Below are 18167 nucleotides of genomic sequence, written 5' to 3'. Positions count from 1 at the left end.
TATTTAGGTTGTCTGGCCTTGCGTGTCTGTCCACTTGGGTTGTTTTGTTCTAGACGAAGCTATCCCGCTCAAAGTCACTCGTGGCGAGTGTAGGTATCTTAATACATTAGGCTTGGCACCGACTTCAAATTATCAATATGTAGCACATACAAATAATAGAATTTTATAAATATTAAAGGTTTGCATAACAGGTGTATTAAATTAAATTAGAAGTTATTTTATACTTTTCAGTTTTTGAGGTCGGTTTTTTTAACTTAGTTTTTTTTATTTTTTACGTTTTACTGTCAGTTTATTATAAAATATAGTCAACCTGAATGAAAACTCCAAAAAAAGCCATACACAGAAAACAATTATGTCATCCAGGTAGACGAAAATTTTAATATAAATGTTCATAAAATGAAAACTACTGGGCCAAACTTTGTAAAATTTTTATGCGAATAAGAATTACGTAAATCAGATCATAAATCTCAGAGTAATCGGTGTACATACATAAAAAAAAATACCGATCGAATTGATAACCTCCTCCTTTTTGAAGTCGGTTAAAAAGAAACTTGCGGGTGGAATTTCGTAGAATCCGTCGTACTCGAATGGTAAATTCCTACCAAATTTCAAGCCTCCAAGCCATAAGCTTCCAGAGATATCGTGATGAGTCAATATACAGGTGGAAATCTCACAATTTTTTTCAATGATACCACTAGGTGACTAGATAAAAAAATTACACATTCATTGTTAAGCCTTGAAAGCGATATGAATATTATGAAATCACATAGGTATTTAAAGACAAAAACTACCACCTATTCAAAAAAGTATGCCTTAGACCTGAGAAGAACGGGCGCAACAAACTCAGCGGGCTCTTTTGTTTTTATAAAAATTTGGATTGGAATGATGGTACCTAATATCGTAGAATAAAAATTATTATTTCGTTATTAGCCTGAGGGCGGTTGCTCCATTCCCCATCTGTGGTATCATTAAGAAAGTAATTAGAGTGAATCTTATTACATCGTCTCAAACTTTTTCGTCTGTGTTGCATGTCGCGTGACGGTTGGGCGGAGCCTATAGTTCGCAGCAGCTGACCGTGTAGCGTACCTATAGACTATTACTCATTTGTGCCAGTGCTCCACGCTACGAGGGCGGCACTGAAAATTTCGGGAATCAAGGAAGTGACACAACATTACTATTTAAAAATGTATTTACTGCTTTTCGAAGTATTCTCCGAGAAATTTGACACATTTTTACATACGATGGAACCAATTATTGAAGCAACCATTCCATTCGGAAGTTGGAGTCTCCAATATGGCCGTTTTGTAGGCGTCCACAGCTTCTTCAGGTGATGAAAATCTCTGACCACGCAATTTATTCTTTATTTTAGGGAAAGTATAGAAATCATTAGGGCTTAGGTCGGGACTGTACGGCGGATGATCTAATAATTCTATGTTTTCGTGCTCTAAAAACTTTTGTTTTGTGCGCGGTGTGAGAACTCGCATTGTCGTGATGGAGGATGATGCGGCGGTTGCAGTTCTCTTTACGGAGTTCAGAAACGACCTGTGGCAAACAAATGCTAGCATACCATTCTGCATTAACCGTTATTTGTCCTTCAAGAAGAATAGTCGCAACATAGCCGGTTTTGGAGACAAACGTGGCCACCATTTTTTTTTGCAACACTCTGAGCGAACAATTCTTGTTTTTTGTTTCGGGTTCGTACGCGTTTATCCAGGATTCGTCGCCTGATACGATGTTGTGTACAGCATTTGAGTATCCTGCGTGGAATCTTTCGAGAGTTCTGACGCACCAAGTAACGCGAGCCGCTTTTTGCTCTTCACAGAGCAAATGCGGTATCCATCGGGAAAACAACTTTTTACACCTCATTGTTCATGCAAGATTATTTGTATTTGACTCATGCCAATGTCTAAAGTTGCTTGAATTTTGCGGTATGTCACATGTCGATCTTCCTCAATTAGCTTACGCACAGCATCAACGTTTTCTTTGGTGACTGCAGTATTTGGACCACCTTGACGGCAATCATCACTGATCTTGACACGTCCACGTTGAAATTCAGCAAACCAGCGATAAATTGTGGTTTTGGATGGGCTTCATCACCAAATACAGAAACCATCCGGTCAACACACTGTTTTTGTGTTAAACCACTTCGATTCCCGATACTTTTAGTGCAGTCCTCGTATAATCTAAATAATTGTTAAGTATTATGTATGTCGTACTCTCCCTAATTAAAAGATATTGATTGAAAAGTATTGGGAATCAGACACCCCCAGTAAACAATATGTCTATATAATATATATATGAAAAAGAATTGAAAGTATTCAAATTTCATCATTTTTAATCCTTTTCAATCAATATTTTTAACAAAGGCTAAGACATAGAGTTCAATAAAAATATTAGTTGGAGAGTTAGTCTACTTTTATTATAATAATAATAATAATCATTTATTTCGGACACTATACATCCATAAGTATTAGTTATTAAGTAGTTCTTAGACTAAGTAATGTTAGTGGTAGTGTTAGTAATTGTATGTTAGTTACAATTTTTCTTAAAAATTATGTTAGTAAGGTTAGTTATTTTCACAATAAGTTGCACCTAGCTAGAGGCGCATGCAAACCTATCCAATCACTCAGCAGTGGGGAGTCCCACCTGCATGCCAACGCGCTTAGGATAGTGTTGGGGCTAGCCTGGAGCCTGTTCATGAATGATGCGCATCTTTTTCTAATGATCGCGTAAAAATCATCAACGCGCGCCTCCGCAAACATGCCGGATGCACTACAAAACCTAGGCAGCCCCATACCCTACCCTAAACGCTACCCTAAACGCGTCATTATATTGCACTCGCAGCGCGTTGTATGCCCTCTGCGTATAGCCGGTCCAAAGGCTGCACGTGTAAAATGATTGGCAATAAGCCTTAAACAGAGTTATTTTTACTTGTTCACTGCAACGCGCAAACCTTTGGGCCAGCATATTACAGCGGACAGCCAACGCCCTACGTTCCCTCTCTAAGTCTAGGATATCACTTAGGTTGTCGGAGACCCAGTGGCCAAGATATTTAAACTTCGTTACCATATTTAGTGGTGCGTTACACAGCGATAGAGGTTCTTTATGTTCGTAAATTTTATTACCCGACTTAAATATCATAAATTCGCTTTTACTTGTATTGTATCGAAGACCATGGGCCTCCGCATAACGTTCACATATTCTCAGCAGCTTTCTTAAACCCTTCATTGAGGGGCTCAGCAGAACCATGTCATCTGCGTAGCTGATGTTGTTGACACATACACCAGCCACGTGACACCCAGTCCTGGTACGGCTGAGCTCCTCAATGAGGGAGTTTATGTACAAATTAAAAATACGAGGCGAGCTGATCCCCCCATGTCTCACCCCGCACTCCAGACCAAAGGCATCCGAATAGGCATTAACCCACTTAGCCACGTTTTCTTGATTACCGTACCAGAATTTTAGGAGCGAAATAATGTCATCTGTTACACTAGTATCACGACGTAATTTTTCCCACAAGATATTGTACGACACCAAATCGAACGCCTTCGATAGGTCTAGATAGCAGGCGTAGACTGGTGTTTTTCTTGCCGTGTAATATTGGACAGTTTGCTTGAGACACAGTATCGCAGTTTCGGTTGATAAGCCTGGTCTAAAACCGAATTGGGCATCATTTAGTTCTATACCACTGCTCAACTGCTTGTCAAGCAAACCGTCCAATACCTTAGCAGTGACTGTCGCTAATGAAATAGGCCTATAGTTAGACATATTTGCTACATCGCCAGTTTTGTTCTTCACAATTGGTACAACAACGGTATACATTAGGTCTTTTGGTAAGTAAGAATGTCCCACACATATCGTAAAAAACATGGCCAATACTCGATATAAATGAGGACCTGCGTATTGCAGATGTTCAATGCTGAGACCGTCATGGCCCGGAGATTTACCTTTAGTCATATTTTTAACCACACTAGCGACAACCTTGGCAGTAAAGTGTGTAACACTGTCATCCATAGAGGCCTCAGCATTCAACATCCGCTGAGCTGATGATGATGATGACAGTGGGGATTCCATCCTAAAGTGGGTTCTGAAAGCATTTGCTATCTCTACGGTATCATATTTGTTAGCGACGCAGACGGGAGCACCTGAACGTGAATCTAACTCTTTCGTGCATTTCCAAAATTTGCTAAAATTTCTGCCAGAGTGATGCTTAGCGATGGCATCCATTTTTACTTTTTGCTCATTATTCTGGCACCACTTAAGTTTAGTCTTGAATATTTTACGAGATTCTTTCATATTTTCATAAATGTAACCACAATCGGGTTTATTGTAGGACAACCATAGCTTATACCAGTGTCGAGCTCTCCCTGACATAATCATTCCAGCCTGTGACATGTTGAAATTTATTCTTAGCGTTTTTAAAATTACTGCTTATTGAGGCGTCTGTTAAGATCTTAATTATTTTATTATGCATCATATCTATACCCATTTTACATTTTAAATTACTACATCTCTTATCAGCAGACTCATGAAATTCTAATGGAAAATGAAAGTTGTTTAAATCATTATTACATTTGTCAAAATAACTGTTAATTTCAGAAACATTTCTGCGGCCCCAAATTATTTTATTATACAAATATTTTTTTGTATGAGACTGCGAAACCTTCGCTTGAATTAAGTCCAGGTTAATTTCAATCATTAGAGGTAAATGATCAGACCAATAAGTGTCGTTCAACACTGACACACCGCGTATTGTTTGTCGCGCAGCACTAGTGACGAGACAATGGTCCAGCCATCGTCTACAGCCATGAGCGTCACTGATAAAAGTGAATGTGTCACTATCGACTAAATCCATGTCCACTCACGACCACGACTGATCGCAACAAAAGCTCGAAAGTTCATTGGCGAATAACTCACCTGGGTGGGCATTAAAGTCACCAAGCACGTAAACGGATTCTACATCGTTACCTTCGATAATTGCACAGATTTCACTCAAACACTGGGTGAACTCTAATAAATTCTCACTGGAGTACGTAGGCATGTACACCGAAAATATTAAAAGCGATTTGCTTTGAACTTGAATCTTTATTGCAGCAAGTCGTACACTATTACACGTCACTACTGATACACACGGGAACGTAGACTTTTTCCACAGTATAGCTACACCGCCGTATGGTATTCCGCGTAGTATACCCGCCGACGTATCCACCGCCGATTTTCCAGTAAACGAGAATTCACGGTCTATAGTACCTAAATATTGCAAGTCGTGTGGTAGAAGCCATGTCTCCTGAAGGGCAATTACATCTGCTTCTTTACATAATCCTCTTACGCACTCGACCGATCTGACAATATTTTTGCAATTAAAACTTATGAATTTGTTTCTTGAGGCCATTATGTATTTTTATTATTAATAATACCATTTTTTTCCATTACTTTTCGGTGTCTAAAATCTATGAAACGTCGATATGCTATGCCTTCGGGCCAAAAATCATTTTCCATAAACAAATCTAGTTTATGTTTAGGTACAAATATTTTATATCCATCATAATCTTTAGCCAGCTTCATAATATTTTTCTCCACCATCACATTTAGCCCCGTTCTACTCGAAACATAATTTTCAATATCAGACACAGTCACCTCTTTAGACACATTATAAATGTATAACGGTATATTATTATCTGCTGCCTTAAATTTGCTATCAGCCACATTTGCATGGCCTCTATTTCCTTTAAAACGATTTCTCCTTTTATTATATTGCACCACCTTCCATTCGCCTTGCCTAACCACGTCCGATAGCAATTTATCCTTCCCTCTAGATAAATATTCGCTATCCGTGGCGTCCGTGTGTCGCGGCGTTATCGGTACGGGCGGGCGATTGCAAGTCAGCTGTTGCGCATGCGCGCCGGTCGCTTCGTTCGGTTGAGGCGGCGTGCGCGCAGATGATTGACGCGGCGCGCGGCCGTTATCAATATTTTTAATTTTACTGTCGCTTATTGTGACCTGTTCGACGTCTTCCTGCAATAATCCCATCGGTCCACTATCACACGCTATATTATTATAATTATCGAGTAAACAAGCACCTCGCTTGTAATTTATGTAATAATAATTAACCGTGTTTTCAGCCGCCTGTGTACTTTTTATATTATCTATATCGCATTTCAATATGTCGAAATGTTCCTTTGTCACATAGTTGCTTTTGATATCGTTTATTTCCTTCTTCAATAGCAGTAAATCCTTAAGTAACTGTGTAGGATCTACGTGGTCAAAAAGAATCGGAGGCAACTTGTGAAGGTCCCGAGCAACAAAAGTTGGTAATTCCTCCGAGTCACTTTCTTTAAGCAGACTGATTATATCATCAATATCCCGTGCTGATTTGCCATCCCTCCTGCGTGTTTTCTTACGTTTAGCACTCGGCACAGAATCAAAAAGGAGGTTTTTAGCAGTCACGATATCCGATTCCGAAAAACTTGTAACACAGATCCGACTGATACTCTGTTCGTCCATCACATCTATTTTATTGCTTATAAAAGCTAACACTTCGTTTATAACGATGTTGCAACTTGAACACTTCACCACTTGAGACGACATATTATTAGTTCACTTATTTTATGCTCATAATCGACACACGACCCGTCCGCTAGCGTTCGCGCGCGCGACTTATTATTTCCCATTATCATTCCAATTTTCCAAGTATTAAATTAAGATTGATAAAGCGATTTTTATACCCTTAATCAATTATTATTCCAAATATTTTTAGTTAAATGTCTATAATGTGAAAAAAACTCTCACTTTTACCGTGGTTTCATAAAACCACACAATCCTTTTTTATTTTATAGTAGCATTTGCAAGACAATTTTTTTCGACAATGCTTTTGAATTTCGTAATACATTATTTTGTTTTGAACATTTTCTGGGATCTTGTAGTAAAAACATACACATCGCAGCACAAAAGATTTACTAACTCGACTTAGCCGAGTAGTATGCATTATAAGTTTGTCTGTTCCTGGTATTAACATTATGATTATGACAGTTTCTTGCAAATTCACTTATGTGATAATGTACCTACATCATTATCATGAATATATAGAGGCGATAGTTAAAATGTTTTTTTTTTTTAATTTGCTTTGAACGATTCTTTAGGTCTTAGGTTATAAATAGCGTTAGTAGTTCTCTTCTGGAGCACAAAGATGGTATTAGTAATATCGGCAGAATATCGCGATTAAATGTACGCTTTCGCCTTTTCTGAGAAGTGGAATCGTTACAAACGGACAAAGTCATATTCGTATTTTATAATATTAGTACCTAATGATTAAATACAAAATATACAAACCCCCTTATTCATAATAGTCTGCTAACTTAAAGCATTGCTAATTATCACTCTGTCTTCTTCTATTGACCTAGTCAGAATAAGAAAAAACACTCCTAAGCGGATGTTTAAAGTTATCGGACCATTATGAATAAGGGGAAAAATATTTAGGTAGGTATCTCACAATGAAAACCAGTGGGAGGCTTCTTTGCAACGGATGCCGGCTAGATTATGGGTACCACAACGGCGCCTATTTCTGCCGTGAAGCAGTAATGTATAACCATTACTGTGTTGCGGTCTAAATGGCGCCGTAGCTAGTGAAATTATTGGGCAAATGAGACTGAACATGTTAATCTTATGTCTCAAGGTGACGAGCGCAGTTGTAGTGCCTTTTAGAAATTTTAGGTTTTTTATCATACTGAGCGGCACTACATTGTAATGGGCAGGGCGTATCAATTACCATCAGCTGAACGTCCTGCTCGTCTCGTCCCTTAATGTCATAAAAAAAGGAACATCTTGCCTGTCTCCTTCACTATAATAATAATAATAGTAATAAACGCCTTTATTCACTGACCATGCATTTAAACTTATATACTACTTATTATTCTTTATTGGTGTTGTCTTTCGACATAGGCCTCCCCCAGTTTCAAAATATCTTTACTTTGACTGTGAGGTTATTAATTAATTTATGAAGAGTCTAGAAAAAAAGAGTTCAAAACAAAAACACTTCAACTTCAGTAAGTTTTATTTATAAAAAATATAAAATATACCGATTAACACTGCTAAAACATTCACCTTAAATTGAGCATTGGACGGAATTGCAAAAATATTTTATTTTTATTATAACAACGCTCCTTTGAAGCTTGGCCAAACATTTTACACCCCTACCTACTATTTGAATAAAAAAAAAAGTTTAAACACTTAGGACACCTTCACTTAAATTATAAATGCATAATTCATTACCAAGTCTTTTTAAGTTATAATTATTTCTTTTTCTTGTCCTTTTTAACACTTTTGGTCTGTTTTGGTTTTCTTGCTTTGACAAGTGCTATAAGAGCTGTAATTGCTACCAAACCAAATCCAACAACACCAATCTGCCATATCCAAGGATGTCTTGTCAGAATATCTAGGCCAAATGCTATTGAATACTTTATAAACTCCACACTCCAGTCCACAAGTTCATCACTGTAATTTAAAAAATGCATTAATATTGTACTTTACTGAATAACTGAATTTACTAAATATAAAATATTTTTAACAAAGAATTATTATATAGATAGATAGAACAGTACTCAGAATGATTTTTAAGAGTAGTTCAATCTTTATTATATATATAAAAGAGAATGTGTGTATGTATGTAACCACATAAAACTGAAGAACTGTCAAGATAACCTTATTAAAATGACAAGTTGCTCACATAAAAGAGGACATGACCACTCCGACGAATATAATTATGTTAATTCTAGATAGGTGGCGTGACTGTCGTGACTTTTGTGTCGTGGTAGTGACTTTTATCTTTTGAAACATAGGTCTTAATGTTATGAAATTTTGTATACATGCATCAAAGAGAATGTAAATACTACGTAATAAGAGATGGGACTGCCTAAGTAAAAATTGAAATTTAGGGTATGTTCCGATATTAACTGCGTGCACTTCACAGCTCTATCACTGCAGAAAAATTCGATCCGTTATGGACTGCAAGTATACTGCCGCAGTACCCTATGGAAATATATGATATATAAATCGCCGCCATATTGTACTGTGAGCACTGGCGTTTTCGAGGTAAGGTACTCGCAGTACTTTGATCACGTGATCAGTCAAAACCACTCGAGTGCCTAACGTTTTATAAACAATACCTACAGTTTAAAATATTTTTAATTTGACAGTACTCCAACAACAGTTTTTTTTAATGAACTAGAAAACTTTAATACACTCATTTGAATGCTGCGTGGACAGAATACGGGACTGCGTTCCGTTTTAAATAGTAACCAGTATAACTGGCTATAAAGGAACGGCTTCACAGAATACTAAATTGACGTCACACTGTACAGTGGACGCAGTGCATATCGGAACATACCCTTAGTTTAGTATGAAATGTGCAATTATTGTTTGACATAAGTTTGAAATACAAGTAATTACAGTATGGCGATTGGCGACGCACTGTATTCCACCTAAGTTTGAAAGCGAACACTTGATTAAAACAGTGGATATGGGCTATCTCCAGTTTTTACCAGATTATAGCCATTATCTGTCAATCTATAAATAACTGCAAGTTTCATACATGCAAGTGAATCGCTTTATTCTTAGAGATTTTCGCTAGCCTGACATGTAACAATGTCAATTTAGAAATACAGAATATCTAATTTACTTGATGAAAAAGAAAACAGAAATACTTACAATGGAGATGACAAAAGTGGCACCGCATCACCTTTTACATTTCTATACCAATCTTGAGCAAATGTTATAAATGACTTCACATCATAATTTGGTAAATCATATCGATATACTTTTCCCAAACGGAAGCTGAAATAGAATTCCTAACATTAAATTTTACAGGAATATAAACACTACCAGTGGCAGGCTCCTTTGCACAGGATGGCGGCTAGATTATGGGTACCACAACAGCGCCTAATGTGTAAGCATTGCTGTGTTTTAGTCTGAAGGCCGCCATAGCTAGTGAAATTACTGGGCAAATGAGACTTAACATGTTATATCTCAAGGTGAAGAGCACAGTTGTAGTGCTGCTTTGAATCTTTGGGTTATTCAAGAATCCTGAGCAGCACTGCATTGTAATGGGCAGGGTGTATCAATTACCACCAGCTGAACATCCTGCTTGTCTCGTCCCTTATTATCATAAAAAAACTTTACCACCACTTGGCTTATTGATTTTTAAGTCATATTGTTTTAATTTAAAAACTAATTATTATGTAATACCTAAATATATATGTGTCACAAATGTACAGGCTTCATGCAAATTTTAACCTTATTTTTTTAATATTGCTTCCACCAGCCAATAAATAGACAAGAATGAGCTCTATGACTATCACTAACATAATAATGAATTAACACTTGTTTAAGAATCTTTTTAAATATTAATACAATAAAGAATAATATGCTTGTTGATAAATGTTATATAAGCACAAGAGTTCTGATGTATTGATTTATAATATACCTTGAAAATTTAAACTCTTGCTAGATCTACACTCTATCCCCAAAACCCATAACATCTGCTATCATCGTCTTCATTTTTATGTTTTAGTGTGTTTTCACACTTATTAAATTTGCAAATTGGCCACAATTTCTGAATACTTACAAAAGGAAAGCAGGTAAAGTTGTCACTTTAAAACGTTTTGCAGTTAACGCACCAGCTAAATTTGAATCAACTCTGGCAACATTCACTTTTCCTCTAAGTGATGCGCCAACACTTTCCCAAACTGCATGTAGTCTTTGGCACTCAACACAGGAGGCGCCATAACTGAAAAAATATTAGGGGAAGTTGTTAAAGATCACCTTACTTTTCTAGATTAGATCCCCAATGTCAAAAATCTGATTACAAGCCATGAATGTAGGTTATATGTTAAATGTCAAAATCAATAAAGATATAAGGAGTTCATTGATTACATAAGGTGTTCTAGGGTGGGAGGGGATCAAGCTAAACCTTCCAAATCTCACTTAGGTCCTTGGCAAATATCACATAATATTTTTCTAGCCGAAAACGATGTAAAATTGTGTGAAGCATTAGGTCTAGAATAACAGATGACAACTAGATCTGACACAATAGTGTTTTCGTATTCGTCCGAACCCCGCAGACCAGCGAAGTGGCGCTCGATTCTTAATTCTCCATTGCCTACCGATTCAACCGATCCACGCCTTTATGAGAATGACCTCTATTGCCAACTTTACACGATGATATTTTTTTTTTTTTAATATTGAGACTATTACACAAATTATCCTGCCCCAAACTAGGCATAGCCTGTACTATGGGCAAGACAACGATATATTTAATACAATATACATACTTAAACATACATAAATACATATAAATGTCCATGGATCGGAAACAAACATTCATATTCATCATATAAATGTGTGCACCTGCCGGGATTCGAACCCGGGGCCTCTAGCTCAGTAGGCATGGTCACTAACCACTAGGCTATAGGGGTCGTCTATACAGGAGATGCTGCAGTACAAGCGGTATCTATTATGCATCTATCACAAAAGTCGCAGAACATCAACACGCGGTCCATCATGCACATACTGTGCAAACTCACAAATTGCGACCCTCGTGGATGAGAGAGAGATGAAGACGAGCTACTAATCTTCTTTGGGCAAGCGACAACGGCTTAGAGTGGCTAATTCGGAGCGAAGTTGAAAGAGCAGATTATTTTATTGAAAATCACTTGCATATTATGTTGGTTCCACTTTGGTTTGGTTTGGTTGGTTGTCACTCTTGAGGCCGTGCACGAGTCTCCATGGACTGAATTAGAACAAATACTTTTTAATTTAAGTTATAAATATTAATATTCATTATTTAATTTTATGTTTGTGATTTTAAATTATAGTAATATTCGCAAATACTAGTCTTCAATAAAAATAATAGAACAAGTTGTGTTGTTGTTTTTTTTTCACATTAATCCAAACCTTTATACAGCCAAAATATAAATTTTGAAAGATCTCGTGTGAGATATCTCACCATGGGGTTGAAAAATTCTCAAAAATACCTTACGTAATTAATGATCGCCCCCTAACTACATCTAACAATCCAAATGGAGCACTAAGCAATTTGAGTTTGGCCAATTATGCCAAAAATGCTGTTTGTAATCCTATATTTATCACTCTAATTATATTGTATTTTCTTAGATAATTTTAAATTAGACAATGATATAGTCCAGATAGTCTCTTGCTGTTGACAACCAATAAAACAGGACAGGAATATTAGTATATTGTGCGTGACAAACTATGTCTTACACTCGCAATTCGTATGTCATTTTTTGTTAGTGTTCGTGAATTCCTCAAAATAGAGGTTAGATCAAAAGTCTATATTTGTCGACGTATTCACAACTGTTATAGTTTATCTAGATGTATAAATGATCTAAGTGTATTTTATGTTCTGTGTATCCCTGAATATGGTAATCACTATCAGGTGATCCTTAAATTGACTGGTAAGGTACAATGAGTAGATAAAAAATACTTACAACATAACAAACCAGTCTCCAGTGGTAGCACCAGTTGCAGCTTGTGTTAGATGCTCAAATATTTTATCCGTTAGTTCTTTAACTGCTGGTGATTGGTTTTTTTCAAAGTAGCCATAAATTTCACCTTCATTTGGATTACCTGAAAATTTAATTAATTGCCTTTTAACAACAGCTGTAACAGACTATATTTTGCTCTTAATAGTGATTTTCATTATTATAACACTAGAAATAAGGGATTGCTTGTAACTAATTCTAGTAGGCTTCATAAGATACATCTAATAGCTTTAAGGATAAATGCATACACTTTTATAATAAAGTCCCAGCCATTGTTCAGGTATTATGTATAAATAAATTTAAATGTTTTATAAAAAAAATGGCTCTGTCGTAAATCCTACTACTCCACAGCTGAATATCTAAGTGATCGGGCAGCCTGGGACTAGATTATGATTATTGTATAGCGATAGAAATGACTGTACAATATTGTATATTTTTATTGAAAAGATTGCAAAAAAAGAATGCTGGTAGAGTTTCTTGCGCCGCTTCTTTTGTCTCAGAGCGCCATTTGTTTCCGAAGTGGTGGTGTATCTAGTATATTAGAAATTACATCAAAAAAAAAAATTCTAAAGGAATCAATTTTGAGAAAATAAATGCCTTTTATAGCTTGAACCTAGTTTGGCTAGCAAAGTAATATTAGTACATTGGTTCTTTCCAACTATACAACAATCTTTCTCTTTGTAAATGTTAATCCTTTTTTGTCCGTTCCGATCCGTTCAAATTATAATAAGTGATAAGATATTGTTCAGTACTTTTAATAGATTATCAGGTTAATCTTTAATAATTAAAGCAATCTTTTGAAACAATCAATCTATTGGAAACTGCGTCAAATAATGAATAAGTTTTACAAGAGTAACAAGAATTTATAACAAAAAAAATAACCAGTTTTGAACTTCCTATATAAGTTATGATAACATTTATTAATTTGAGAATTGATAGTTTATTTTTCAGTTCTTTTATTTTTATCAGTGGTTTATAAACCTATTTAAATTAATTTATTTAACACCAACAAAATATTTATAGTCAGACCCAAAGGATTACAATCACATTCTCTTCTGCATGTCTTTACTAGTAAGGTTTGAGGCATTTTTATCATTAAGTTTACCAAATAGATTTGTAGGTTCCCATAATTGTTGTGTTACTTGAAAGTTGCCTAGTTCTTTTTGAATACCAGATAAAATTCAAGTGGTGTTGGTATTTACTTTATATTACATAGATAGTCCTTTACATGTAATGATATGTACTGATCAGTTATTCTAATATGGACATATCCAAGAGTTGTAAATAGGGCTTAACTATGAACCTCTAAAAACTTTGCATGTTGGCACTTTGTAAACAAGGACAAGATGATGTAGATATGGAGAGGGAACACAGGGTGCTGTCAGTACGAGCAAATATGATAGCACATAGATTAGTGTTGCTCAACAGCAGTATAAATAACTCTTTTTAAAGAGTACTGCACTTTACTCTAATTCAGTAGCCTGTGGACCAGCTACACTAATAAATTGTATATAGCCCTGTGGATACAGTGAAACAATGTCTTCAGAGCACTGTTGGAGCTGCCACGTTTTTGTAGCGCATCAGCTATGTTTGCACATGCAGACGTAGATAGCTTTAGCCTCGTTCTATGCAAAAAAGTGGCTTCCCAACTCCGCCAAATACTAGGCATCAGTAACAGTTATCTGAAGGCAATAGCAGACAGCGGGGACTGTTCATATGTTGGCTAGATAATAAAAATAAATATGTAACATTATACATATAATTACTAACACAATTATATTATATGTTTACTAACAATGGATCGTAGTTATCTGAAAATAAATGTTTTATTATTTTTATTATATCTAACTGAATAACATTCTGATGAGCATCAGTTACATACCATAATATAATAATGGCACTCCATGCCTAAAGAATACAATAGCAGGTTCTTTGTTAGGACTATAGAGACGAGCCAAGTGACTATTAGTTGCTTTTACAGAAAATGCATTCAGCTGTTGTTCAAATTCATCCCTCAAGTTGTCAATTATTTTCTCCAATTCATTACATTCTTTGCAATTAGGCTTGGCTGAAATACAGGATTATTTTATGAATATAAGAAAATATAGTTAAAACATGAAATAAAAGTAGTATGTAGTGTTTGTACAATAGCTAGGTTATAACTCTATTTTTTGGAAAGTTCAATAATTAGGTAAATATAAGCTACTGCTTCACCAGTTTCGTACATTAATACTTACTAAATAAAACAATAAGTTTTTCATTCTCTTTTATAAGTGTTAGTAAATCGTCATCACTAACACTTTGTAAACTTTCAGAATAAATTAAAGGAATGTTAGCAAGCAAAGATATAAAAATAGACGTCCTTAATAATATCCCATTCATTTTTAGCTTAATTCAAATTTCTTATTCAAATATCTAAAAGAGCCGAATTTATATCGGTCAAAAATCAAATTCAGGTTTCAGATTTAGAAATACATCTCTGCTTATATCACAATATGCAATGCTGACCAAAGAATAATGAATATATTATTATTTACTCCTCTGAGGAACTGCAAATCACTACCTACAGAAATACAATTTACAGATTGCCCTCTTCAGATTGTAACTTGTAAGAGCTTTTTGACATTGACAGTGACTTATTACTTTTTGTCAATTGAAATAAACTCAATTGTCATTTGCCAAGGAAATTACACAGAATATGTGTAATGGAATGCCAAAAGTTTTCTTTTCTTTTTTGACTTACACGAGTAAGTCAAAAAAGTAAATGTAAATAAATAAGTTAAAAAAACAAATGATATGAGAAGATGCATCAATAAGGTTACACACCGTAATAAAGGTTATTTCTATTATTTTTCGAGTATTTTATTAGCCATTGTAAAAAAATTAAAAATGTATATACTTAATTTTAAAAGCATGAGAATTTATACTTAATTTTAAAAGCAAGTTTCTGAAATCTAGATCATCAAGCCACTGCAAGTAGAGACCGTTCACGAGCATGATGAAAGGACCAGCCATCGCCTCCCTGGAAGATATTTTAGAGAAGGGAACAACCCGCCCCACTTCGCTGCCACAAGCAGTATCATTTAAGCCATGACGAAGCCTGTCACGACAATTATAACGGCAATACTCACTAAATACCTGCAATTTGACTACATTGTACAAATTTGCATGATAAAATTTTTATTAAGTAATATTATATATTCTTTCTGTGTTCACTAGAACTTTTTAACTAATTTATTCGCATGATTTTTCAATTCAATCGTATCTATGTCAGATAAATTATCAAAAAAATTAAAATTTTGCAGATTGCACATCTTTAGAAATTTGTTGAATAAGTAGTTACTTATGTATTTTAAGTTAATAATATAATTTCTTCATATATTATTTTAGATAAGTACGAGGTATTTTCACGGCCAGGGTGCGCATACAATTTTAAATGTTCCTCTAAAAACGGGTCAAACTCAGCAAGAAGCTCAATTGCACTTTAAAAAATTCCATTTTCAATTTGTTCTGAATGTGCTTTATATGACAACCCTCTTATCGCAATGGATTTAACAATCGCAGTAACTCAATGTAAGATTTTTTCCAGTACAAAATTTCTTCATCAAGCTGTTTTATTAGATGTTCATCAACACGCCCTTCAACGACTCAAATTTTCGAGCTCATCGCGCTCGAAAATATCCCTCAAAGTTATTGGGCTCTTCGAGCTCAAAAGAACGACTTTCCTGTTTCTTATATTTTTGTAAGCACTCTTTGAGATTGGAATATAATTGTTTTTATTTTATGGAATAGGAGGACAAACGAGCGTACGGGTCACCTGGTGTTAGGTGATCACCGCCGCCCACATTCTCTTGCAACACCAGAGGAATCGGAAGAGCGTTGCCGGCCTTTAAAGAAGGTGTACGCGCTTTTTTGGAGGTACCCATGTCGTATCGTCCCGGAAACACCGCACAAGGAAGTTCATTCCACAGCTTTGTAGTACGAGGAAGAAAGCTCCTTGAAGAGGACTAGAGGACTGTGGAGGACCGCCACGAATCCAGATGGTGGAAATGATATCCTGTGGCGTGTCGTGCAAAGATGGAATTCGCCGCCAGCAATCAGGTTTAACAGCTCTTCGGAACACTCCCCGTGATAGAATAGAGTAAAAGACACACAATGAAGCGACGTCTCTACGCAACGCCAAGTGATCCAGCCGTTCACAGAGCACTGGGTCCCCAAAAATCCGAGCTGCTCTGCGTTGCACGCGGTCAAATGGATCGAGCTGATACTGGGGTGCGTCAGAACAGAGATGACAGCAATACTCCACGTGTGGCTGGACCTGCGCTTTGTAGAGCGCTAGAATGTGGGCCGGCTTGAAGTATTGCCGTGCTCTATTAATGACGCCCAGCTTCTTCGAAGCCAATTTGGCTTTGCCCTCCAAATGGCCACGGAGTTGGCAATCGCTCGAGATTTCCAGACCCAGAGCACAAAAACTTGAGACAAAAATTTGTTTAACACACACACACACGTCGGGACGTCATGCTGAAACTACTAAGAATAGCTTCCTAGGACCTCAAAACGTGAAAACTGAAGATCCAACGAGAACAAGATTTTTGAACATCGACGTGAAAACTATAACTATTATGGTTTTGAAATTCTTCGATTTTCAACGAAGAAGCGGTAAATTAAAAACCAATAAGTAATTTCAAATGATTTATATTTATGCCAGAGTAATCTCATCAAAGATACAAAAGTGAAAAGTTATTTGAAAAGAAGCCATCAATTTGATTGTTTCTTTTTAACCGACTTCAAAAAAGGAGGAAGTACAAATACGCAACTATTATTATACTTTTTAGTGCACATTATATCTATTATTTTGGAATAGTGTTTTTGAAGTCGGTTGTTTTTTTGTTAATTAATTTTTTAATAATCTTATTATAACCGATAATTAGACTATAAGTAATTGATTCCATAAAAATAATAATAATGCCCCCTCAAATTGAAAAGTCAATAAAAAAATTCATTATATTATAGTAAAAAAATAATAATTATAATAAAAAAACAGAGCCAATTTAAAAATATATTTTTGTTATATTTCTTCGGCTCTTAAATTTTAGCGTTCTGATTAATTTTGCCGCCCCCCTAATCGTGCCGCCCTAGGCCCGGGCCTATGCGTTAATCCATCACTGCAGTCATTAGGGTATTGTCGCGTAGCAACGCTTCGAAGTATATGACGAGAGTTGTGAAACGTCAAGACATTGATAATTTCAACAGCTCCGTCAGCAATATTCGTAGCTTTAGCGTATAAGTGTTTACTTTAGACGCTGTAGACCCGGGTTCGATAATTGTTATGTAATTACAATTACATCTTATTCTTATTAATTTATGCATAAAATATTATATAGCTACCCTGGTAACTATGAAAATAAGCATGCATACGCTCCAAGTATCCAAGAAGCTCGCATTGGAAAGAACAATCAGGCACCCGCCTGTAAACGTAGAATCAAATCAAAACGATTTGATTGTTATTATTATTAATTGTAATGTAATTATAATTACATCTTATTCTTATTAATTTATGCATAAAATATTATATAGCTATCCTGGTAACTATGAAAATAAGCATGCATACGC

General features: G+C 35.7%; 2 protein-coding genes across 2 annotated transcripts in view; one reads left to right on the top strand and one right to left on the bottom strand.

Moving 5' to 3' along the window:
- The window catches only part of LOC126965076 (ELMO domain-containing protein 2), a 250333-nt gene that overhangs the window by 13258 nt on the left and 218908 nt on the right, over positions 1-18167 (top strand). The window lies entirely within an intron of this gene.
- On the bottom strand, positions 8033-15106 carry LOC126965073 (thioredoxin domain-containing protein). The gene is made up of 6 exons (XM_050808526.1): positions 14792-15106; positions 14437-14622; positions 12501-12639; positions 10619-10780; positions 9703-9828; positions 8033-8490 (listed from the first exon to the last, which is right to left on the bottom strand). Exons 1-6 carry the CDS (start codon positions 14934-14936, stop codon positions 8289-8291), a joined length of 960 nt encoding a protein of 319 aa, XP_050664483.1. The 5' UTR covers positions 14937-15106; the 3' UTR covers positions 8033-8288.

This window comes from Leptidea sinapis, chromosome 6 (assembly GCF_905404315.1).
Source record: "Leptidea sinapis chromosome 6, ilLepSina1.1, whole genome shotgun sequence".
NCBI classification, from domain to species: domain Eukaryota; kingdom Metazoa; phylum Arthropoda; class Insecta; order Lepidoptera; family Pieridae; genus Leptidea; species Leptidea sinapis.
Note: the sequence above shows the minus strand (reverse complement) of the source record. Positions and strands in the feature narration are given on the sequence as shown.